Consider the following 26370-nt stretch of genomic DNA (forward strand, 5'->3'; position numbering starts at 1 on the left):
TAAACATAAGTATATACCTTTTATTGTCTAAATACATTTCAGGAACAAACAAAGGAATAAACAAAAAAAGATGTAATGCACATTTTATGGGTTAAACACAGACAAAAAAAAACAACAAAAAACAGCTGCATCATCCAGTATTGGTGGAGGTGAAGCAGCATAACCAGAGCTAGTGACATTGCACAAAGACAGGATGTTGTTCATAGGGGAGTTGAACAGCCTGGGCCTCATTGATGAAATCTTTGTAAATGTACGTTGATATTGTAAGAGTATGATTAAAATGGTTGAGGCATTTCAGGGTCATCTATGTAAACACCAAATTGGTTAGAATTTGTGTATAGTGACATACCAGTTGTCAGTGAAACAAGCAGATCTGCAGGAGGCGCGTTCGACAATGATATATCTTGACATATAATATATATAATAATAAAAAAAAAAAAACAATAAATATATAGTATGAAATTTATTTGTTTGCATTTCAATAATGAGGCCCAGTGATTTATTTGAGAACATTATACTTCGCAATCGGAATAGAATATATCACTCAATCTCAGTCACATGACATTTCCATTGCGTTGTGACATCACTCACACACATACACACACACACACACACATTCCCACCGCCATCCTATTCCCACCCTTAATGTGCAATATACTCAGGGCAAGACATCACCACCACCAGAGACCAGCTTTTTGTCCCTTTACTTCCAAGCAAAAGGGATCGATCCATGGTGGTTGGTTTACTGGATTAAATGTATTGCTCTTAGAGCGGTCAGTTACTGATGATGAAAATTGACCTGCCCACTCATAACTCTGAATTGCTTTAGGCCCTCCAAAAAATGTATTAATTAAATTATTCTGAAATGATAGATGAGAAACTGGGCAGTTTAAATTTTTGACTGGCTTTAAATTAATATATATTAGTTCAAGTAACAGCCAATATATAGTTAGTATTACAACTGCTCCGTAACTGTTTGAGGAAGACCAGAACACCTATTTTAATTTATTGACATAATCTAGTATTTATTTGAAGTTTTATCAGGGCTACTGTGTAACATAGTGCCCTATGGGCCTAAGAAAAAAACACATATTGTGACAATAAGTCATTAGGAGTGCTGGACGTGAACTGAAAATGTGTAGAGATTGAAACAACATCTTGAATTTCAGTGTTATTCATAACGGGCCTTAAAAAATGTCACTTTGTTAAAATAATTGAGGAAAAAAATATCAAATGCATAGAGATACAAAAATGTAATTACCTGTGTTATATATATGTAAATAAAACATATATACATATATAAAATATATAACCTGTGTTAATGCGGTCTGACTGCTTGTCCATATATCTTGGGGTTTAAGTTGTAATAACATAACAAACTCCTGATTAACTTATCATAAGCTAAGATGAAGAGGGGGAAAGACTGTGGCAATACTTGGAGTTAATGGCGCATGATTGTCACAAATAGTGTTGAACTGAGGAAAAAAGTGATATACTGCGAGATATCCATAATACTGGATATGAGTATAAGGGCACGGTGTCGTATTACAGTGCGATGTGGTGTCAACCCCCATCATACGCTCAGCCAACCTCATACTGGCCCGAAGCCTACTTAACTTCAAGAAAATACATGTAAGGGCATCCAAACACAAAACATTATTACACACATCGACATGATCCTAATAGGATCATAAAGCTATGGCACCTCAATAGAGGTTTAATTAAACTCAGAAGCAAGTTGGTGGTCTGGAAAACGAGGGTAAAGAGGAGTAGAACGACAGGCTCTGCTGGACACAAGTGTGTGTGCCACAGCAGCACAGCTGGTGTTTCTCGTAGCAGTGTATGGTCACGGCGAAGGTCCTGTTGCTGCTTTTTTTTTTTTTTTTTTTTTAAGAACGCACTTTCATAGGCATTTTCGTAAGACATGACGCCATAGTGGCTACTAGTAACATGGACAGGATACTAATGCTAAAACACATAGAAAAGGCAGGAAGACCTAGCTTAGCTTCGATAACTCTACAGCCCCATCTGGGTAGACGACTGGACTCGTGACCCAACTGTTCTTTCTCAACATCCTGCAGCACTGCTGAAGTCATGTTAACTTGTTTTTTTTTTTTTTTTTTTTTTTTTTAAAGGGTCCTGAAATGTGCAACCACATCCAATTGGTCTCTGAGAAGCTCTCCTGGTCCTTTAGAGAGAGAGTGGAGTGGGGAATGGGCGGGATAGGAAGGGGGCAGGCCCTCCTCAGTTTACTTAAAGAAACAGGATGGTATTAAGTGTATCAAGTTCCACAAATATCCATTGAATGTGGCGTGATCACACCGTCTCCTGGTCCATGGAGTGCTCCGTTTTAGAAAACGCAGGGTTCAGAGCGTGTGAGTGTCAGTTGGGTTGGGCAGGGCTGGGTCTAGTTGGGTTGGGCAGGCCTGGGTCTAGTTGGGTTGGGCAGGCCTGGGTCTAGTTGGGTTGGGCAGGCCTGGGCCTAGTTGGGTTGGGCAGGCCTGGGTCTAGTTGGGTTGGGCAGGCCTGGGCCTAGTTGGGTTGGGCAGGCCTGGGCCTAGTTGATACTGTGCGGGGAGATGACCGGGCAGTCGAGGTCACTCTCAGGAGATTCGCCCAGTGGAGTGAGGTCGCCTCTGGAGTATTCCGCATACCATTCCTACAACACATAAAACACATCCATCTAAATCCACACAACACAATACCTCCACTACCGTACTCCAGGAAAGCTCATGGATGGCTTTTTACAAGAACCAGGGATTCATTTTGATGTGACTTATTCAGAGTTGCTTAAATATGTGAGTGCTTGTTAACTGCAGGAAAACATTTGTTTGTATTTAGCTCTGACATTCACAACCCTTGTCATCCTATTCCGAAAAACCAACCTGAATCTCTTCCTGGTACATCTTCATACTGAGATCACTTTTGGTGCGTGACCGTCGTCCAAGGAAGACCACAGAGGAATGCTGTAGCAAAGAACATTTGAGAAATTAACAAAAACAAAACAAAAAAAAAGTATTTTCACAAATGTAACCATGATGTCTGGCAAAACATACACAGGTGTACATCCAACACATTGCAGTTGTTTGTCTTTGTTCAAAACCATCAGTGAATCAAGAATTCATTAGCAAAAAACAAGTACACCTAACGAAATGAGTTAAGTATCTGGTTACAGTCCACACCTCCATGATCTGAGGCCCTATGGAATCAAATCAGACTCAAACGTTTTGTATGTGTGTATCAAGACTTGAAACAATAGATTTTTAACCATAGGATTTGTAGGTAAAGAACATATTGGTAATATTGAACACATTTTGTATAAACTAAATCAGTTTTGTGTCAGAAATCAGTTTTACAGTTACAAATTGTAACACACACACACACACACATACACTACTGGTCAAAAGTTTGGGGTCACTTTGAAATTTCCATTCCACTCCATTATAGAGAAAATACCAGCTGAGATCAGTTGCATGTTTTTGTTTAATCAGGGCAGCAGTTTTCAGATTACATTATGTGCTTACATAATTGCAAAAGGGTTCTCGACTGTTGTAGAAAAAAATGGCTGATCTTTAATGCAATATCTACATTGCCCATTATCAGCAACCATGCATCTAATGTTCCAAAGGCACATTCTATGTACTAATCTGATATCATTAAAAGGCTAACTGAGAAAACATTGGAGAACCCTTTTACAATTATGTAAGCAGAAAAGATCTGTAACTGTAGGGCAGCTTTTTGTACGTAGAGCATTGATTTGGAACTGTAGAATAAATTTGTAATGGTAAAATATTTGGAACTGTAGGATGATTTGTCACTGTATTACAGATCCGTACTTGTAGAATTGGAATTAGAATTTTGTTTTAAGTCGTGATACACACATACAAAATTTTGGTTGATTTGGTTGAGTCTGATTTGGTTCCATAAGGCCCAACCCAAGTGTGTGTGTGTGTGTGTGTGTGTGTGTACGTATGTATGTATGTATGTATGTATGTATGTATGTATGTATGTGTGTGTGTCAGTGTGTGTGTGTGTGTGTGTGCTGCGGGTTAAGAAATGTACCCCTCCGCGCTCCATGGCCACACACACTTGGTGGAGGGAGCTGAGGCTGGAGTTGGCCGGAGAGTGTTTGTAGAACTCCAGTGCCTGCAGCGCCTCTGCCCGGCTCACCTCCGCCTCAAACACGATCCCCTTCTCACCTGGAAACAAAGGAGGGAAGGATTCTCATTAAAACGTATTCAACGCATCACTTTACTAAACCTGTAACGTCACAATGCTACCAGATCTTGTTATATATGTTAAAAAAATGCATAGTAACAGGTCAGGGACTCAACTCAAAGGAGAGCACTCAAGAGTTACCTTTGTGCTTGAAAATGCGCTTTATATATTACAAAGAGAGTTCTGAAGAGAGTTACACTGAAGCCTTTTTGAAATACCGATGTCTGATATGATATACTGATGTGATCGTTTTGGTAAGTTCACATATTGCACATATACATGTGAAATTAAACAATGTGTTCATCTGTTCAAGAGGGGATTTATTTCAAATATCTGTGCACATGAAAGCTTTGGACCTTCTGGATCCTCGAGAGCTTCTTCCTGTTTGTTCTTGCGGCTGTAGTTCATTCTGAAGACAAACGCGTCGAGTATAAAGGCCACGATAATGGTCATCACAACCTATGTATGCCAAACAGACAAAACAACTATAATAAATGATGGTAATTATCAGTAATTAATGCAAAGAAGCAGTTTGCCTAGACAGATGATTCACAAGCATCTTCAGTTGAGTTTCAGCACAGCTGAACACCTGTGCTCTGTTTACTCTTGAGTTTTTAAACTTGTTTAAACTTGTTTACTCTTGGGTCTTTAAAACCATCCTGCAGTCCAGATTTCAAAAAAGTCTCACATTAGTTCCATGGCCAACCTGCAAGGTGTGTTTTGATAACAGCTAACTTCTTTGAAATGTGCTCATCAAAATAAAAGTCTCTCACCATAGTGACAATGTAGAAAGTCATGAAGTAGAGTCTACTCCAGTGAGTTGTTTGAGAGGTCACCCCTTCCTGAAGAAAAAGAACACCAGAAATGAAATTAAGTGTGTCAGGCAAATGTTCATGGACTTACCGTTAATATGGAGATAATGAAATTGTAAATTTAAAAACTTGGATGACATAACCAGTTTATTTTAATATTATATTAATTATTTTTGTATGTATGTATACATGTATGTGTATTATTTATATATATATATATATATATATATATATATATATATATATATATATATATATATATTTTTTTTTTTTTTTTAAACTCCTGAAGGAGTATTTTTCTTCCGGATCACTCACCATGGTGATGTACCAGTTGTTAACTACAGTCAGCTCAAACAACGTCACTAAAGGAAACAGAGGAGATAGTTGGCAGACCATGCATCCAGACTTGTGACTTCACAATGTAAGGTATTGTATAAGAAATAAACGAAATTAACATGTTATCTGCAACTATAAGAGGTATGTGAGAAATAATGCATGCATACCAAAACTACTCAAAATATTGTTGAAGTTGTTGAGATAATAGTATCCCTCCTGCAGGACTGTCACGTTGCCAATGGTCACGTTGATCTGGCGATAGGCATCAGCTACAGTACTGGTGCTAGATAAGACAAAGAGAATGGCAGCGTCAGTCTCCTGAAGTTTTTAAATGGTCAACAACAACAACAACAACAACAACAGATCTTTGACTTACTTGCAGCAGTTAGGGTAGACAACGTCAGCAAAAAACTCCATCCCAACAATAGCGAAGGAGTAGTAAAAGATGATGAGGGTGAGGCCGAGACTACAGACACAAGGGAGAGCTGGACAGTGAGTTTCATACAGACAGCAACACGCCAGGCACATGGAGTAAAAATGTTTGAGAATGTTTAAGAGAATTTGACAAAAAGACTTTTTCGAGAAAATATTTTCTTTTACCTGGCCATACGTGGAAAAAGCTCAAACATGGTGTCCAACACATTGCGATACCTCTGTTTGATTTTGAATAATCTGAGAAAAAAAAAAAATTACAGCAAAAGTATGCATCATCAGAAGAACCACTGCAAAGGAGCAAATCAGATTTTCAAAGCATCCATGGGTAGTTGGGCCTACAGATACAGTGTAAGAATGCTCAGGGCTCAAACTGTTATACAGTACAGTAGAATAAGGCTCAAGACTTTCAAAGTTACCTGTATATAGTTTTAGGCTCAAGGCTTTTAGAGTTTTAAAATATAAGCAGGCTCAAGGCTCATTGCTTACAGTTATATAGTTTTAGGCTCAAGGTTTAGACAGTTTTACAGTACAAACAAGCTCAAGGCTTAGAAAGTTCTACAGTGTATACATGCTCAAGATTTACAGAGTTATACGGAATAAAATGCTCAAGGTTTAGAAAGTTACACAGTATAAAAATGCTCAAGGTTTAGAGTTATACAGAATAAAATGTCTAAGGTTTAGACAGTTATACCGTTTAAACATGCTGAAGGTTTAGAAAATTATACAGTATAAACAGGCTCAAGGATTAGAGAGTTTTACAGTATAAACAGGCTTAAGGCTTTCAGAGTTATAACAGTACAAACAGGCTCAAGGCTTAATACAGCAAGCAGGTTCATGCTAATACCTCAGAAGCTGAAGAGGCCTGAGAACCACAATAAAGTAGAATGGCTCCATATTGAAGGCCAGAGCAATCAAGCCCAGAAAGGCCAACACAGTCACGGAGAAATCAAACCTGATAACAGGAAGAGATCAGTTAAGTTTACATACTGTATATGGGACTAATGTTAGGCATTTGCAACATGTGTTGTTTGTGTGTTAGATACTCTATGTAATGCAATAAATGTGTGTGCTAGAGGTGCACAAACTTACAAGTTCCATCCTGAGCTGAAGTAAGCTAGTGGTCCAAGACCTGTGATTTTTAACATCACCTCAACACCATAGACTGGATATGACAAGGGAAGAAATTATACACACGTTACTATGGCCATGTTCATGGTTATTCTTGTACTATATTGTGCACACATGTATAACAAATAAATGTAGAACAAAACATTTACTTGTAAGGAAGACCACATAGCTCCAAGGGACAAATCTGGACCATGACACATCACCTGTGGGGACAGAAAATACATGTTATGTAAAGGAAGGCCTGTTTTAGTAGACTACTTAGTCTGAGTAGTGACTACACACTATAGATCTTGTGTATGTATATTCCTTGGTCATGTGTCAACAAATGAAGAGTTTGGTTCCGAAACGCCATATCCACCATTTCAATGAATTTCCATAAATATTTTTTTTTTACATTTTGTTTACAAGTTATTTCAGTAGAACTGTAATTGGGTATTGCTATTAGATTTATCTGTACTTAATCAAAACAACACAATTTGATTGATATTACCTGAAATACACACCTGACAAGCCTGACTTTTTAATGTTTTTAAAATCGGAGACACAACGTTTTGGAACCAAACTCTACAAATATACATTTTTGTTCACTTTACTCATTTGTGCACATGTAAACAGAAAACATGTAAACAGAAAACTTACTGTTCAATACTGTAGTCTCAACTAATATCCATATCCCATTAACAGCAACAACAATGTCTATTGAATAAATAAACATGAATTAACAAACATGTTTTAACTGAATGACATTCTTCATGCATGCAATAAAGAAAGGAAGGGAAAATCAACAGAACATGCACTTACACATGGCATACTGGAAAGCCTTGGATTTTACAAGGAGGTTTATCCCTATTGAGCAAAACGTGAAATTAGTCATAACAGTACAAAACACTTCAAAAAAACACCAAGAACAAAGGGATACACCCACACAAACAAACAAACAAACAGACATATTAGAATCTTAGAATGAATGAATAGATTAGATGGTGTTACCTTTAAAAATGAGGAAAGCTGTGTGCGGTAGTTCATCAAACCAATGTTCTCCACTCCGTCGAGCCTAAGACAGAAGTACACATACACATGTTGATCACACTAGAAGCAGCATCTAATTAACCAAACCCTGAATGTACTTAGATCTATTAACACAAAGACATTTCTAAAATGGAACAAGAGTAATATGGAAAAAGCACACAAGATGTCATTTGATGAAGTAGGAATGGCAAACATGTGATGTGTATTAATCTAAATATTCAACCACTCCACAGTTTGGTCATAATGAGCATTAAATGATGACTATGCAACCATACCTTCCATTTAAGACCAATCACTTCGTAGAACTTATAAAAGTCTTGCAAACTGAAAAGAAATAATAATAACATACAGATTTTAAAATGGGGCATCGTGGTCACCATGTCAATACAAACTGCATGACTTACTGACGTACCTTAACATGGAAACTCCTGAGTGGTTAAGAGCCTTGTACGTAAGGAAGCGGTCCCGGGCACTCATCCGGGGGCGGTAGTGACGCATGAGACCATCAAACTGCTTCAGAGTCACTCCGTCCGGTCTCTGTGGGATTACAATCATCAGCATATTGCACATACCGGTATATAAACTTCAACATTCATCCAAAAGACACCTTTCTATGCAAAATGAAAATGCAAAATACAGATATGCACTTCTATCAACATACATTTATTTGAAAGGGACAGTACTCATTGATCAATCATACATCAATCAATCATTGATTGATTATGGTACTTATTTAGCAGGTGTATTTAATCCTAATTAAACATCTTCTGAAATGGATTTTTTGCCGCTGCCCTAAACCCACCTGTCGACTCACGAGCAGCTGAAAGGCATGCTCTACGGCAGACCTCTTGTGGAGGAGCAGGGATTTGAACTTCATCTTCTCCACACCGTTGAAAGTATCAAAGACCACGGCCAGGAGCTTTCAGGGAAAGGAGAGGACACAGAGTGGAGATGGAGGATGAATTCATTAACAGAGTGCCACTAGGGGGCACTATGGTGCATCTGGCTGAGTCCAACCCGGGTCATTTCCTGTTCCGACCCCATCTCTCCCACTTATTTTCTGTCACTCTCTTCACTGTCCTATCAGATTAAAGGCATAAAAGCCCCCCAAAATAATGTTTTTATTCATTAAGTTAATATTTCACACCCTCCAACTGTTACTGTACCCAGCACTACTTAGAGCATTCAGCCCACCATGTTCAAATTTCAGCAAAATCATTGATCTCCCACATGCTGACTTTTTGTGTCGATCAGTGATTTATTTGACAGTAATCAATGCTAGGCTAGCAACCAGCATCCATTCTCATTAGAAAATAACAGAGGTGGGACCAAGTCACTGTTTGGCAAGTCCCAAGTAAGTCCCAAGTCTTAGCAGTCAAGTCCAAGTCAAGTCCCAAGTAAATACAGAGAAGGGCAAGTCGAGTCCAAGTCCAAGTCACATCAAAGCCAAGTCGAGTCCAAGTCCAAGTCCCAATCTTTTAAAGTCCTGAACAAGTCATGAGGTACTCTTCACTTAATAATGCCATTATTAGACTATCGATCATAATTTTAGCACTTCCATCTAATCCACAGTATTTTTTTATAAATACATATTAAAATATGTTCAATGTTTCTGTCTTGAAATCTTTTACGACATATGCATGCGCATACCTGTGTAATATACACATGTGCATACCTGAGTAATCTGTACAAAACGGATAGCTACATGACAGTGGTGACTCATAAAGGAAGCCAAGGTCAACACTTTTATATTATTTAAAAGATAATATGACAGTAATTTTGACTTTAAAGTATTAATTTCTTAAGAAATACTACACATTTGATGCCGTTTATCTCATTTGTAAATTGTGCACTGTCAATTTAAGCCCATTGTGTACCACTGTCCACACATTCTCATAATGATCTTTTTTTACCAGCTCCATTCAAATATAGCCTATGGCTAGTCCACAAACTCAAACATTGTTTGTGCTACATGTATAGCACAATATTAACAATGATAAGCATGATATTAAGTTGGCACAAACAGATTTCATTCCTTTGGAAAGAGAAGCATGTAGCCTATGACATGATGCTTGCTTGACATTTTCTGTTTGCAATTAAAAGCGAATTATGAGCCTGGTAGCCAGTAGGCCTATAGCCACCTAGCTACAGTAGCTGAGTGGAATGCGTTTCAATCGGCATATCATGTGCTTCATGTAAATAAATTATTGAATACTTCAAGACTCACCAGTTCCATTACACAAAGGCAAAGACAACTCTTCATATTCTTGTCCATTTTCCAAATCACAGTGAGTGCAGCTAGTATGTCATAGTGACCTGGATCTCATAACAGTAGGCTAGTGAGAACCGGATAAATTCGCAATCTCCTCTAATCTCGTATTTGTTGCCTTCACGATTTCCTTTTATATGTGTCATATTTAAAAGAAGATATAAATCATCATCAACAATGACAAGCCAGCTGGAACCTACTCGTTTTCTCTCCCTCTTGTGCGTGCTTAGATGCGTTCTCAATTAAATGCAGTAGGCTAGCATAAGTTCAAGTTGGATCTTAATGGAGAGGACTCGAAAAGTATCATCTTTATGTAACATGCTGTTGGTGCATTTTGACATTAAACGTTCTCTAACAAGAGTGCAAATCAGTTTGCAGTAAAGCTACTGGTTATTGGCTAAATGTTGGTCCTTCCTCTGTCTCTTGGTGCCCTACACACAGTGCGTAACGCGTGTGGGGGTAGCGGCAGCACTGAACTGTGCTCTGGCCGCTTGTCTCCGCCATTTTTTTTTTTTTTTTTTTTTTTTAGTCGCGGAGGGAAAGAGTCTCTGGGGTGACTGGTCCACGATCAGGAAATTTAGTTTTTGATTCGAGACATGTCAAGTCATCACAAGTCAAAGAGGCAAAGTCCGAGTCGAGTCTCGAGTGAATAGTATTCAAGTCCAAGTCGAGTCGCAAGTCATGCCGAATTTTGTCAAGTCAAGTCTGAAGTCATTAAAATCATGACTCGAGTCTGACTCGAGCCCAAGTCATGTGACACGAGTCCACATGTCTGGAAAATAATAAAAAAAAAAAATAAAAAAAACTCACCAGGTTCATGATGAAGTACAGCTCAATGGAGAGATACACTATGAAGAAGACACAAGACCAGCGATTCCGTGAATACGCTGGCATCATGACGTCTGGGAAACTGGGGAGAGACCACACTAAACATTCAGCACCTTAAAGAATGAATCGACTCCTATTCTAGATCTAGATAGATGTTCAAGATGCTAGATGCCTAAGCTCTTAAGTGCTGTGAATATATGGAAAAAATAGAAAAGATAGAGATATGTTTGAATGCAATAACATTATGCTCTTACTTGGCAGTTGTGAGTAAGACGAACAAACTCACTATGCTGTTCTCTAAGGTTCTAAAATACTGGTAAAGAACAGAGAGAGAGAATGGGATTAGTCACCAAAACAAGCATCTTTGAGAGCACATTCAAAGTTACAGCAGTCTGCTAACAGCTAACAAGCTAACAGTAGGCAAACTATAGCAGGCCACTAACTTTCCAAAGGAAAGTTCAGGGACATAGTGGTAATATTGGCCCTGACTGACAACGATACCCATGACTACCCTTTCATAATCTTTTATGGCTTTACACATTGCCCAAAATAGAACTCATTAAACAAAGCATTCGGGATTGTCAGTTCACATCCATATTCTATTGCATTTGACATTGCACACATTCATTCCATTTTTCTCTTTCAGTGCTTAAATGTCATATTACTTTAGGGCTGCAACTTGCAAATATTTTCATAGTCAATTAATCTGTCGATCATTTTTGAGATTCATGGATTAGTTGTTTGATAAAATAGCAGGAAATGGTGAAAACACACCAAAGATAATTTATTTACCGTCATTGAGGAGCATGTACAGCTCAAAATATTTAAGTTTAAGAAGAGTTTTGAGATATTTTCCATGAAAAATATCCTTGAGGTATTTCTCTAAAAACTATTAAAAAAAATAAAATAACTAAATCACTAAAATAGTTGCTGAATAATTTAATAGTTGACAACTAATTCATAAATGTATTGTTGCATCCCTAAATTATTTTGAAACATCACAAATCTGACTTACTTGATCAGCTGGATTATATGAGAACAGAAAAAAACCTGTAGAAGGTGAGAACAAGAACATGAGAACTGCAGTCCACGCAGGAGGAGTCATATTTATTAGTGGCGTCTAAAAGTAGCAGACAAGGAAGTGCAGATTTACCGAGAATGGCAAAGATCACCATGAAGAACAGAAGCAGCAGCAAAATATCAATAAAAGGAGGAAGGGACTGGAATATCTGCCGCAAGTTTCTGGAGGAACAGGTGAGAGGGGACACAGGAAGTGAGTTGACAAACAAACAAACAAACAAACAAATACATAAAAGTCTTAAAAGTAAACACTAATATAAACATTTATTAGAACAAAAGTTCATTTTAATTTCCATTCGCTACTAATTTTGTAGAGTGATGCAGGACTAGTGAATGCCTATATTTAGTACTCTATGTTTTCTTTTCCATGTTAAGTAAGTAGAGTTCATCCACGTACAGTATCGCATTCCACTTCCCTAATGCAGCCTTCCCATCTCTCACCTGCGCACAGCGCCACAGTACCGACAGTCCACCAGGAATATGGGCCGGAGAGCCCGGGTCACTCTCAGGTGAGATGTCTGCCGGACCAGCACCACGATGGCTTCAATGAACTGGATGAACAGGACACACGCCTGGCCAAATCCAAGAGAAAACAACAAGACATGAGGCAAAGCAACAAGACATGAGGCAAAGCAACGAGACATGAGGAAAAAACCACAAGACATGAGGCAAAGCAACAAGACATGAGGCAAAACAATGAGACATGAGGCAAAGCAAAGATATGAAACATTAACACAGGATATCCCAAACAACAAACAATCATATAACTATAACTGCACCTATGCATGAATCATAGTACTTCCTCTATACCCATATGGTAATTTTGGTGCTGTTATTGTATTCAAACCAAAACCTACAGTCCTGATAGTGGGTCCTTACCTTAACCATGGTTCTACAGTACTGTATAACCATATTCCATACCTTCACCATAGGTGTTTAACTATACCCATACCATAACAGTGAATTTGTTACTATTCCCATACTGTTGCTGTACCTATACCATAACCCTAATCTTGTTAATGTATGCATACCTTAACCACGATCCTATAGTCATACTCTTTACTGTGATCTTACCATAACCACTGTCCTATAGCCATACCCTTTACTGTGTCCTTACCTTAACCACGGTCCTATAGCTATATGTTTCACTGTGTCCTTACCTTAACCATGGTCCTTTTGTGCCGAATGAAAGTGTGGAAGCCAAGCCAGCGTAGTTTCATGCTCAGCTCAAACGCCACCATGACCAGGGCTAGCAGCTCCAGCGTCGCATGCACCTGAGGAAGACAAGTGTGCTCAGTGACGAGGACCATCACAGAGCAGAGATCCCCCACAGCAGCAGACTGGGCATGAGTGGGCATAGCGCTGGCCTGCTAACGGCTAGTTTATGCTCATCATTGAATACATTCACAGATATGGACAGACCCGTCTGTTCCTTACTCTACATTAATTTTGCCCTTTCTGTGTATGCTATCTGTAAGCTTATGGACACAGTACATTATCCCTTAAAGGTGGACTGTAACACTGGTGTGACGGGAATGTTGGGAAATGAACGTTCTAAAGAATATCTGGGTTCATTGAATTCAGAGCCTTATATCAGAACTATCTAGGCATATATATCTATGTCTCTAGGGCTCTGATTGAATTCATAGAATTTTAGAACCAGAATTGTTGCAGAACAGAATCGTATGTTAGAATGTTCACCCACACCTTTAAGGGTTAAACAGTTGCATTTACATTCATATGAAACAACAGCATAAACAAAGGCTCTGCTCCTGGTTGTCAGTTCCAGCATTAGAGGTCAGAGAATAAAGTTACAGTTATTCAAGTCATTCTGACGGTGCAAATCACAAACACACACTAAAACAGAATTACTCTGTGTGTGCAGTGTCTGTGTGACTGTTTTTTTTATGAGTCTCTGAAGTACATGAACACTGTCATATGTTATGGTTGTCACATGCACAAAGGCAGGAAGATTTGCACCCTGACAAGAAACCCATCTTATAGAGGCTGCCATTATATAGGTAGTCCATAGGATAAGGAAGCCATGACAGGCAGGCATGCATGATTCTATGGAGACTACACATACCAAAATGGCAATTATCCTCACATTTTAAGAATAATATACCAGCTTTGGCTTATTCATCCTGACTTATTCATTCATGTACACTGGCAGACTGAACTTTAAGCTATTTGAGTAGTCATTAGACCAGCATTTTGAGTAAGCTGGACACAGTCCTATCTGTCCATCCATCTTGTCTATCTAACACCCACACAATCAGGTGCATACATATACGTCCAGACGCAGAGAGGGCACAGCGGGGGCCTCGGACAGGGACAACAGCATGAGGAGCACCGCCGTCACCAGCTCCATCAGGTAGAACAGGTGGTTGTGGGCGAACAGGTACGCACTCAGAGCCCGTGGGTTTCGCGGGTGGGTGAAGAACTTGTCGTTGTTCTCGCCCTCCTGTGTTTGGGGTTAAAAAAAAACAAACAAACATTGTTTAAAAGTGCTATCAACTTTGTTCAATGGTTTTGTTCTAACAAGAAAGCTCAGCAATTTCCACAAGTTCTAGGATATAATCTTTTCATACATTTCATACGATCTCTTTGGATAAAACTACTAAATTCCATCCATCTTCACCTTTATATTTTTATGTGCATAAAATACAATAATCTTAAGACTATTGTAAAAGCATAAAAGTAAAAAATTAAAAGAGTCAGAGGTATTGAGTATATGATACCTAGCTAGTCTCTTCTGTACTGTAGCTTAAATGTTATTCTATTGCTGTAGTTGTAGCTCTGTAGCATAAATGTTGTCCTATTGCTGTAAGTCACCTTGGATAAATGTGTCTGGCAAATGAATACATATGCAAATATGTAATAAATATGTAATGATGTACCTGTAGGTAAATGGCTGCCTCTTGATAGTTCATTTCCCAGCTCTGTTGAAGCGAAGTCTGGGTTCTTGTGCTTGGTAGTCCTGGGTTCGGCATGGCGGTGTTGTTCATGATATTGTACCCACTAACTCCATCTGTAAATCCAAGAGCAAGAAGTACAAAGTTTCAAACACACACAAAAATCGAACTCGGCTGGTGAAACATCCACCCCTCGATGCAACATTCTAGAGCCGGACTGCACGTCTCGTGAGAGCAGGAAACACAGCGGTTAGACAAACCAAAGCACCACTGGACTGAACACCACTGATTGGCAAGTGTTCCCAAACAGTGACATACCACAACACGCAAACTTCCCTAAAGAGGAAATGTGAACTGGCCACTCTTCAGTTCCTTTCTTGAAGTCATGCTGGCCACTGGTCTCCATAGCTGCGTTATTTTCGGACTGTCCACACCGACTGGACAGCACCCTGGATACTAGCAGTTAAGCAAAGCAGCACCCTGTCTGACCATGTTTGTCACACTGGAGATTAATCATTCACAAGAGACAGTGTACAGTCCGTTCCACTTATCCTGATGAAAGGACAGTGGAGGCTGGGATCTTTCAGGCTTATCTCACAGTCTTTGAGATGCATCTTCTACCAAATACAATATGATACAATGTAATATTCTATATCTTTTCAGACAAAAAGGCTAACAGCTTTCATCAAAAGACAAAAAGGCTAACCTTTCATCAAAAGGCTAACAGCTTTTGAGCCTGTGTTAGATTTTTAAGCTATTAAATCATAGTATCAACAAAAAAAGAACACAGGCAGATGTTATTTAGACATGACAACTGTGCTTGGGTGTGGAGCTCTGTGAAAGTATGTGCATGACTTTAAGGACACTGAACTGAAAGAGGCTAGTCAACACAACCACCCAGAGGGGTGTGAACAACAACACTCGCTTCTCTGAAACCTCAAAGAGGTGTGACAATGTATAGAGTAATTCAGATATTCAGTTTGGCATGATCCAACAGACACATCAGTAATTATGTTTCAAATAAGAGTTTAATTTGATTCAAGAGTAGCCTATCTTCTACAAGTCAAGGCACATCACAGACAGGGCTAAAGTGAGTCATCCAAAGTAGGACACAGACATTTGTCACATTTTGTAGACGTTCTTTGACAGACAGAAACGTGAGCTGACTAAACCATTACTGTAATTTCCCAACTATTAGCCGAGGTTTATACACTGATTTTGCTAAATTTCTTCAGCTATGAGGTTAATACACGGGGGCGGATAATATGGTATTAACTCATTGAATGGCAAGCTGTTTTCAAGAGCTTTGTCCTAGAGTGCCAGCAATCTAGACCATTGTTGATGATTTTTGTACAGCCACAGCATATTCTGTGTTATAGCTATGAACACATACAATAGCTTGATTAAAAGGTGAGACTTTAAGCTCTCGGTGGGTGCAAACCGTGTATTTCTACACGCCTCTACTCCTGAGAAATCCCAAGCTAAACAGTGGCTAGTTTTCATCAAAATCGCTGTTTTTTTTTCTAGAAATGGAGATATAACGTCTTTCATGAAATATGAAGTGTTGCCTGTTACTTACTTGTGTAAACTTTATGGGAAGTGATCAGCGAGACCTGGCTAGACTGCCACCTAGTGATAGACCCACGAAAAAATGGCCTGGTTTTGACCTGACGTGCATGGCTCACTGATTTGACCCAAAGCGGCAACCGAGTTATGATAAAATGTCCAGATTGTGCATTTTCATATGTTTCACGATTGTCATATATTTAATTTCCATTCATCACAGAGTTCCCAAAATCACATATAAGGTGTGTTAGAGTGTCTAGTTTCATAATTAAAAAAAAAAAGCTAAAAACGTAATATTACGTTTTTGGCACTCAATGAGTTAATATTGTTTTTTTTGTTTTTTTTACTTGCATAAAATACTGTCCTGCGGTTATTACACAATGCGGCTAATACACAGGAAATAACTACACTATTTATTTTAATATAACTCCATCCTGATGCCCTAATGAAGGCTATTATGCTGCAATGCGTAGGCATGTTTTAACTGGATAGCGATGTGAGATTAAAGGCATTTTAAACATATAGCCTAGCCTAGGCCTAACCCGTGTGAGTGCCTCAGACTTCTGCAACATTTTATAACTCCATTCTGATGGAGTGGCGTGACCTTATGAATAAGCACTGTCCTACTCCCTCCACGACTCAAAATAAATCCTGGAAACCACATTAAGCTCTTCTAAGGTCACACCTTCTTTAGGCTGGTCTGTTTGCTGTGTGCATATTTCACCCATGGACAGTGCAGGATCCTCTGAGCACGTGCTTGTCATTAATTTTGTTGTTTACCCCCAAAATGTAAAAGCTAAATTCCATTGCAGTCACAGGATAACTTTGTTTTCGCCCCTCCCTGGTAGAAATATTTAGAAACCAAAAAACACAAGGGCCAGTATTCTTTAAGCAAGTTAGGCTAATTACAGCATAAGGGCTGGGCACGCATGTCATAAAGCATAAGATCCCTCCAAAAGGACAAAGTTAGAAGGCCAGGCTAAATGATAACACAGGAAAGGCGGGTTAAGTGCAATTTGACTCTATGATCTGGGGCTTGTCACTCTAAAGGCCATTTCACACAGAGTCTATACACTACAGTACACTACAGAACTTCAGGCTTCACTGCCAGAAAGACACTGAGGCTAGTTCAAAATCCAAATGGTGACACAGGGCAATAACCTGTGTTCATTCAATTGGGAGAACATGTGTTAGGATGACACTGTCTGGCCTGGAGTTAAATCTCTTAACTATCCCTCAATTCAGTACCAAACATCGGTATGGAACAAGTTAAACACAATGACCAATAACACTGAGCCATAGCCTATAGTCCAAGCAAAGTCCTTTTAGGAAACTCCCCCTACTCTGCGGACATATTGCAACGCACTTTGGGCACTTATCGCCCGGGCATCTATTTCGGGAGAACTGTACGTGTGCAATAGCCTGACGAGCCAGACCCACATTAAAATGTAGGGTCTGGGGACTCACCGTTCGTAGTGCTCAGTCCGAGGGGCAGGATAATCGGTTGTCTTTCAAATTCCCTCTGCACGCAATAGGACAGCGCTATGAGTCCTATGCGTTTTCCCACCAGCGGAGCTAGTTGGCTAGTTCAAACTTTTGCCAACTTAAAACAAGCTTAACTCGTGTCACACTGTTCGCCAACAGCAACATCCATCTTCTTTGTTTTCAAGTAGCAGGGGATTCAAGCCAAACCGTTGCAACTCTGCCATCAATCATTATGTTAAGCCTGCCTAACGACTCTATACACAATTTGATTGGCCTGATAGAAGTTTAATTTTTCGAGCTCACAAGCCAACGGAGAGTTGCTAGACTAGCCCTGGCAGCAAATTAGATTTCTAGGCTACGTGTGCAAGGCTTCACAACACCAACCTCGTTCCAGCAGCGAGATCACAACACATGATTGGCAACATTATCCCAACAACAAGCCTTGGATAACCAGCAATGTCAAGACCCTTCTTAACTGGAAAAAGATGGCGTTCAGAGAGGGGGACATGGCAGAGCTGAGGCGCGTCCAAGGGGAACTCAAAGTCAAGCTGAAGGAGACTAAGGAGGACTACAGAAGGAAGGTGGAACAGAAGTTGCAGGAAAACAACTAGAAGGAGGCATGGGACGGCATGAAGATTATCACTGGCCTGAAGAAGAGCAGCAGCTCTGTGGAGGGGGACCTGGACAGGGTGAACCAGTTGAACCACTTCTACAACAGCTCCAATGGCGGTGGTCTGTCCAACATCCCCCAGCCCCCACCCCCCCTCAATACCAGTGCAACACTCACTTCCATCATCACAGGCTATCGTACCCCCACCATCACTGGATATTGGAACTGAATGGCATCACTTCAATATCTGACAAAAGAACCCTGAACAAACTGATCAACATCTTGGACAATGAGTGTCACCCACTTCACAGCACTATTGTTAAGCAGAAAAGCCTGATCAGCTGGAGACTACGCTCACTGCCATGCACAACAGACAGACTGAGGAAGTCATTTGTCCCCAGGGCCTGAACTGTTCAATGCTTCACTTAAGGGAAGAGGAGAGATAGACTTCTCTGCATAGTCTGTCTGCCTCTTCACCCCCTCCATGTGTCCATACTGTCTGTCATGTGTCCATACTGTCTGTCCACTAGCCACTTTTTACCACTGTCTTTCTGCCTCACTGTTTGCGTGCTATATTAGCACATTAGCACATATGCATAACCCCTCCCTCCATGCCATAGCCGAACTGTGGCCACACTTATACCTTTTCTTAAAATAGTTATAGTTATATATATATATATATATATATATATATATATATACACTCTATTCTTGCACTGTTGCACTTACTCATTTGCACTATCACCATGACCACTATCACCATTGCACTATCACCATGACACTCACTCACACAGAGCACCTTACCTTACTATGTACAGAGAATCACAGGCTCAGTCCCTGCCTCAGTCATTGCAAGCGCCTCTTGATTGATTAATCACCACTATGTGGATACTGTTTTTAGAATTGATTTAGATTAAGTGTTAGTTAGTATAATTTGTATTTTAGTAAATTTAGTATATACTTTATCTTCTACTGTCCTTATTGCTTAGTTGTGTTTTTATATTATATACTTTTAATTACTTTTTCTGCTGTTAGTGAATGTGTGTGTGTTGTCTGTATGCTACTGAGACCTTGAATTTCCCTTGGGGATCAATAAAGTATCTATCTATCTATCTATTCCAGGAAATGGGCCGACAACCTACTGATTCTTAAAAGATGCTGAGCACAAGCACAATTATCTATAGCTGCTAGGGATGCACGATATATCGGCGGCCGATATATTATTAGCCAATAAGTGAAAAAATGAAAATATTATTATCGGTCCGATAACAGAATTCTGGCCGATAATTTGCGCGGATATTTTTTAAAGTCCTAATTTAGCCTATGTAAGGTCCGTCCTGCTACACTGGGCTACTTAATCTTGGTTGGCTATACTTTTTCCTCAATATAATGTTAGCGGTGTGAATGTATTTCACCACTCTAACAAAATCTGTGGATATGCGTTCATTTGGGAATCTGTGCATCTCAAAATCCTCTCGTGAATGATCCGCCATTTAACCTTAACAGAGCGGAGCTCAGCCCTATCTAGAGCCGTCTTGTGCTGGTGTGTTTGCACTTTACCGCGCTGGTCGGGGAAACCAATAAACAAACTCGTTAGGGGGACGAGTACATAAGTAGGCCTAGTTCTAAGTTGTGTTTTAGTATTATATTTGCATTACTTTAGCTTGGGTTTTGTATTATTACCTAGAAATATGCTAACCATTCGTGCTTCAGTTCCAGACAGGTCATCGGTTATCGTTATCGGCCCTAAAATTCCATATCGGTGCATCTCTAATAGCTGCAAAAGGACAGAAAATCAATACTGCACCCCTGTTGCTGATACGGGAACACAAAAGGAGAGGGCAAAAAAAACACACACCCCCTTCAGCTCACCACCACAGACAAGAGGGGAAGTGTGGGGGGGCAGGATAACATGTATGGAGAACAGAGAGGTATCTGCTTAAATGCTGACACAGGAGGTCAGTTCCTGGTTCTGTGTGTGTGTGTGTGTGTGTGGTACAAAGGCCAGTCCACAGTTGAAACTCCAACATAACACTGGTTTCGGCTGTAGAGTTCTACTTCGATGGTTTCACTTACTCCTTTCCTATCAAGCAATTACCTTGCTGTATAGCAGTATGTAGCCATCTAGCCAAACTGTCCATCTATCTGCCTATCTATACAACTTTCTATCCATTATGCGCAGCATCCCTCTTTTAGCAGTCTCTAGAATGAACACAATAGGCGACTGACATCGCGTGTAAACAACTTTTAGTCACGTAGGCATTAACATATTCAAGGTGTAAAGACACTAACAACTAACAAACAATAAGACGACAAACACGCGTGTATTTTGATTAAAGTGTGATCAGTATTTTAGCCTCGTTCAACTACAACTCGGCTACTTTTGTATGCTTTATCTTCATCTCATTGTGTGTTGAGAAAGTATATCATCACAGCCATAATCAGGAGTTGTTGTGAGTTGGCCAACGATTACAGTGAACTATGTGGACTATCGTTGTCTGACACACGCTCAATTAAGCTTACATCGTTTGCGTAAGCTTACATTACAATGAGCATCAGATGACCTCAACGTCACAAACGCCAGTTTACGAGTTTAGCACAGTCAAAAACATATAGATCAGCTATTAATAGAACAGATTATAGTCGTAAAGTAGATGGGTACAAGAAAATATTGGAGTGACGTTAATTGTACAGAACGCAAAGCAATGCAACTCTGCTCCTGAATGAGCGGTCTAACATACTAAGTAACGTTACTAGTTTCGGGGGGAAAACGGCCAATGTACAAACTGCGGACAGCTAATAAGTTTAAAACTCCAGATAAGACGATTCTGTGCGTCCTTCATAACACGGAAAAGCAAAATAAATAAACAGCACATAACTTACTTTCATCGGGTCTTTCAGATGCGTCGTCCGTCAGCAAACCGCTGTTTGTGTCGTCGTCCCAGGTCAAAATTAAGGGGACATCGTCGTCACCGTCAGCCATTTCACCGGTAATCAAAGTCGTTTAATCGTGATGAAAGTATTTTTTTAAAAATCCCTTTGTTGGTCACCTCATCTATACTGTATAACGGACAGCCAGAGCTTACCAACTAAGTTAATTAATCCACTGACGCCTTTAACTTCACGTTATCCTGGTTAACGCTAGCTGACTTATGAAGTTTGACTTTGTTGTGAACCTGAGGTGTCAAGTTAATAATGGCTGAGAGCTAGCTAATACTTGCTCCATAGGAGAGCACTTGTTCTAACGTAAACATGTCCTGCCTGGTTTGCATTAAATTAGTAAAGTTGATATTAAAAACCCTGATCAGCACAAACGTTAACGTTGAGGTTTGCTAACTGGCTAACTTACCAGACCACTTTACAGGAGCTTGCTAATTTCTTGCCCTGGTGTCTAAATCCACGATAAAATATAAATATAATTTGAGAGTCTTTTCTCTCATGCAAGAAGGTTAGTCACGTTACAAAGTTTCAGTTTATATGAAGGGAAATATCAGCGCATTAAATTGCAGCTAACGGCGTAGCGGTAACGTATCCCAAGAGGGTAATTTTTTTTTATTCACGACATGTCGTCAACCGTCTCGAACAAAACATGTCTCACTGTCAAAATAAAAGTTGCCAGGGGGTATACAAATTGTGTATCAAAAAGGTATCAAACGTGACGATTCTTCACGGTCACTGTGTAAAAAAACATGTGAAATACTTTACCTAAGATCCATTTTAGTTATTTTTTAACCAACGATGCCTGTAGGCCTATCGTAAAAGAAAGCTGGTGTAAGTGCATCGAATGAACTACTTTTGTGGTGGATGTTGCGAGTTTATGTTGCCATGCCAATCTCATAGCAACCACTAGTTGATACTTTGCTCATGTGGTAGATAGCGTAAGCAGACACAAAAGCGACACAAGACTAAAACGTGTAAAATCACCTTGAGAAAGGTGCGATATAAACGCGAGCGGCCGTCTTTAATGTAAGCTAAACATTTACAGCATTCCAGGTAAGTTCGAGTGTACTTGTATTGGTGCAGATGGTAGGTGAAAGATGTCAGATTAATAGGAATTTCCTTTCACATATTGACATAAACTGGAAGGAGGCCTATATTTTAATAGTGAATTAACTCCACTAGGGTATTACAACTGGGGCCTATGATTAGTTTGTCTAGTTGACAATCTCTGTTCTCATTGCATCCACTGTGACAGTTTGACCTTCGTTTTTGGAGTTAGTTACAGGTCTGAATCATTCCAATTCAGGAACCTCTTAACAATGTCATGTTTTTGGAGGTTGGACGTGATAACAATACGTATTTTATAGACTTTGTTTTAAATACACTGTCAATTTCCTTTTACAGTGCTAAAGTATGCTTTCATGTGAAGGACAACAACAGCAAACAGTCTCTTGTTCGCCATCCAAAACCAAAATCATCCGTGATGACTCCCATAAGATTGTAGACCCATCCAGAAAGAAACTGGTGTCCTTGGAAACCCAGCGTATAGCTGGTATTCTAGATGAATGCATCAGAAAAGTAGAGATGGTTGCGTGGCTGCCTGTAGTTTTATCCCAGCCAGGCTTGCTGTCTGTTAGCATGGACATGGAGCTAAGTGAAACCTTAAGTGATCACTGGAGGGTTGGCGAGAGATACGAGACTCTTGAGAGACAAACAGAGGACAGGAAGATGCCAGAGGCCAAAGAAAAGGCAGACGCAGCACATGCTGTCCACTCTTCTCTCCAGGTCTTGTTCAGGAAGATCCAAGCTTGTCCCGCAGCTGGCAGAGCTATTACGAACCTGGGGGACCTGGGGTTAGACAGGGACAAGGGCTTTCAGGGGCTGACTGAGGGGCTGTGCGGGCTGAGATCGGTCCTGCTGGAACGTCTCCTCACCACCCCCGCCGAGGAGAGGGAGCGTATCAGCCGCATGCAGGAGATGTCCCAGCGATACCACAGCAACCTGGAGCTGGTGGCCACCTTGGAGGCAGAGGTGGCTGCTGCCATCAAAGACAGGGATGAGGAGGTAGGGGACCGACGAGCAGCACAAATGTCCAATAGGTAGCACTTCATGCCTGGATTCCGCTTTCACACCAGGATTCAGCACCAATCGAAGTCAAAGTCAAGAATGTTACTGTATAACACAGGACACTTTAAGGGACGAAGAAGTGAAAAGCCTCAATTATAGTTCTGACAATTTACACAAGGGATGTATAACATACAATATAACACCTCTGGTCAACATTTATTTATCATTTGAGTATTTACATAGAATATATCTGGACACTTTTTCAGTGGTCCTATTAAGTCCCAAGTGTAGAGAAATGACAGGCAACATTGAGAAATATGAGAATGACTTATTGTCTTTTACTCTGCATGCTGCTTATTTAACCTCAATGTCTTAAGCTTATGGACCCTTTCAACAATAAAAACAAAAACAATGCTTGAACGTTCTATTTGGGTCCCAATCTACTTCCTCTGCATTAAGATAACATATGGAATGTTAAAAAGGAAGCCTTGTAGGGCCAACTATGATGCTGATAATGGAATTCTCTTGAAGGGTCCATATCTATGTAATGTTTATAAATATTTCTTCCTTCCCATCACCCTTGGTTCTCCCGATAGATCTCCAAGAAGAACCAGACCATCCGTCACCTGAAGAGCTCGCTGCACCAGATGGAAAAGATCTCAGAGGACTTTGTGGCCCGGACCCGTCAGGAGGCAGAGAAGCAGAACCAGTCGGACCAGAAGACGTCATATGGACGTCAGCAGAGCATGCAGCAGGACGTCAACCTGTTGAGGGTGCAGTTGAACAACCTCCTCGTGGACAACCTTGAGGTTGAGATGGGCCTACGCAAGGTCTGGAACCTCTGTGGAATGTTATGCATGCATACAAATGAAAGTACAGTAGTCAGCAATCATACCAGGTCATCCCCAATTTTGTGATGAATGTTCATTTCATTTCTTTGTGCTCGAAAAAAAAATGACTTGCTGTGCACTGAAAATATACTATTTGAATGTTTCTATTCATTTACAATTTATTTTTGTATTTTTTTTTATGTTTCATTTAGTTAACTATGAATTATGTTTGCCATTCATGTTTCAAGAGGAAATATAAGGTGGAGACAGAAATTGAGAACTGGATTCAGAAGTATGACTCTGACATGGGTGAAAAACAGGTATGAATGAAATATCAGTAACACAGTATACGTAGTTCAGGGTTATGGTTGTTTTACACAGTATCTATGACTACAGAATTACAGAGTATAGAAACATATTATTAGTACATAACAGTACTGTCATAATCTATAGACCCCTTAAAAGTTTGTAAACATCCAGAGCCTAGTTTGGGTGCGCATGCAGCATGGGGTCAGAAAAATGGCACAGCTAATAGACAAGCATGTTGAGCTGTCAAGGTATGTGTCAGGTCATTGGTCATTGTCACCCCAGGACCACAAACTGTACCTTAATAAATTAGTCTTAGGTAATGGCGATTTTTCTTTTGATGTGAACCGTAAAGGGGTCAATAGACATTGTAGCCTCATCATAATTCTAAACACTTAATGTCTAGTGCTTACCCTTGTTACTGTATGTCATATCTGCCATTAATAGCATAGCTGGGCCATGTAATATAAAGCATGGGCCCACTGTTCAGTCCCAGAACCATTCTTTGTGTGTGTGTGTGTGTGTGTGTGTATGTGTGTGTGTATGTGTGCTTGTGTGTGTCTGTGTGTGTGTGTGGCTCAGACGGAGTTGGAGGACATGGCGGAGGTGTTTGAGGAGGAGAAGGAGGAGCTGCGTGAGCTGGAGGAGCACTACAGCATGCTGGAGGTGGAGTACACGCAGGTGATGGAGGAGCGGCGGCTGGAGCAGCAGCGGCAGGAGGAGGAGGAGAGGGCCAGAGAGGTGATGGGCCGGGCCGCCACCGTCATCCAGGCCTACTGGAGGGGCTTCCGAGTGCGCAAGGCCACGAGGGCCAAGGCCAAGGGCAAGAAGGGCAAGAAGGGCAAAGGCAAGAAGGGCAAATGAACCGGAGTAAAAAACTGAGGTGGCTCTTTTTATTATCAGAGGTCATCTGGATATTTTATATGTTTGAAAAGTTGTTTAAATTAAAGCATCAACTTGTTTGATTTGAGTGCATATTGTCCAGTGTGGCCTTTAGGGGTCACTTTTGTCACTCACTATGTTTCTCTGAACAGAGAAGGTACAATTCTGTGGCAGATTTGACAATTTCACCATTATTGTCTTTAAAAGAGGATAAAGAGGATCATTCGTATGCACTACAACTAACACGTATGACAAAACTATTGCTGGTTTATAAGTCGATGCAATGAATTCCCCGTCTCTCTATCAGTATTCATGTATGGGAAGGTGATTTGCTTCAATTGGTCCTATGCACCACAATGAAGAGCTTAAGAGTCAGACTTTCAGTGTCTCTCTTTGTACTGTCATGGTGTTAGACTTCCCGACTCTGACCAGGTGTCCGTGGAAGAATAGAATGGATATCATGACTCATTACTGTACTTCAGTTGAAATCTAAAGGCCTTCTGATCGACAGCAAAAAAACAACAAAAAAACAGCACCACCCCTCGAGATGTTTTAGTTCAGCAACTTTTTAAGAATTGTAAGAGGAAGTCATCTGTAGAGATGAATAATGGACTTAATGGACATATAATGAACT

At 40.1% G+C, this 26370-nt stretch overlaps 2 protein-coding genes across 7 annotated transcripts; one reads left to right on the plus strand and one right to left on the minus strand.

The window, feature by feature from the left end:
- On the minus strand, positions 1 to 22435 carry tpcn1 (two pore segment channel 1). Of its 5 annotated transcripts, XM_042091040.1 has the most exons (28): positions 21595 to 21724; positions 15036 to 15166; positions 14423 to 14599; positions 13296 to 13409; positions 12577 to 12707; positions 12209 to 12297; positions 12071 to 12105; positions 11310 to 11368; positions 11038 to 11137; positions 8761 to 8877; positions 8371 to 8495; positions 8234 to 8282; positions 7920 to 7983; positions 7731 to 7775; positions 7569 to 7625; positions 7079 to 7132; positions 6891 to 6963; positions 6646 to 6753; positions 5967 to 6038; positions 5743 to 5832; positions 5534 to 5649; positions 5346 to 5392; positions 4992 to 5060; positions 4575 to 4677; positions 4063 to 4199; positions 2886 to 2966; positions 2558 to 2659; positions 1 to 2482 (listed from the first exon to the last, which is right to left on the minus strand). In XM_042091040.1, exons 1-27 carry the CDS (start codon positions 21692 to 21694, stop codon positions 2558 to 2560), a joined length of 2445 nt encoding a protein of 814 aa, XP_041946974.1. In that variant the 5' UTR covers positions 21695 to 21724; the 3' UTR covers positions 1 to 2482. The 5 variants fall into 5 exon arrangements, with proteins under 5 accessions (XP_041946974.1, XP_041946977.1, XP_041946976.1 ...); XM_042091043.1 differs by lacking the exon at positions 21595 to 21724 and adding an exon at positions 22417 to 22435 and having other exon boundaries at positions 1 to 2659; XM_042091042.1 differs by lacking the exon at positions 21595 to 21724 and adding an exon at positions 15387 to 15549 and having other exon boundaries at positions 1 to 2659.
- iqcd (IQ motif containing D) lies at positions 21624 to 25829 on the plus strand. Of its 2 annotated transcripts, none has more exons than XM_042091046.1 (5): positions 21624 to 21701; positions 23056 to 23715; positions 24315 to 24548; positions 24797 to 24868; positions 25437 to 25829. In XM_042091046.1, exons 2-5 carry the CDS (start codon positions 23065 to 23067, stop codon positions 25716 to 25718), a joined length of 1239 nt encoding a protein of 412 aa, XP_041946980.1. In that variant the 5' UTR covers positions 21624 to 21701; positions 23056 to 23064; the 3' UTR covers positions 25719 to 25829. The 2 variants fall into 2 exon arrangements, with proteins under 2 accessions (XP_041946980.1, XP_041946979.1); XM_042091045.1 differs by lacking the exon at positions 21624 to 21701 and adding an exon at positions 22351 to 22704.
- The last annotated feature ends 541 nt before the right edge of the window (positions 25830 to 26370 follow it).

Source organism: Alosa sapidissima, chromosome 5 (assembly GCF_018492685.1).
Source record: "Alosa sapidissima isolate fAloSap1 chromosome 5, fAloSap1.pri, whole genome shotgun sequence".
In the NCBI taxonomy this organism is placed as follows: domain Eukaryota; kingdom Metazoa; phylum Chordata; class Actinopteri; order Clupeiformes; family Clupeidae; genus Alosa; species Alosa sapidissima.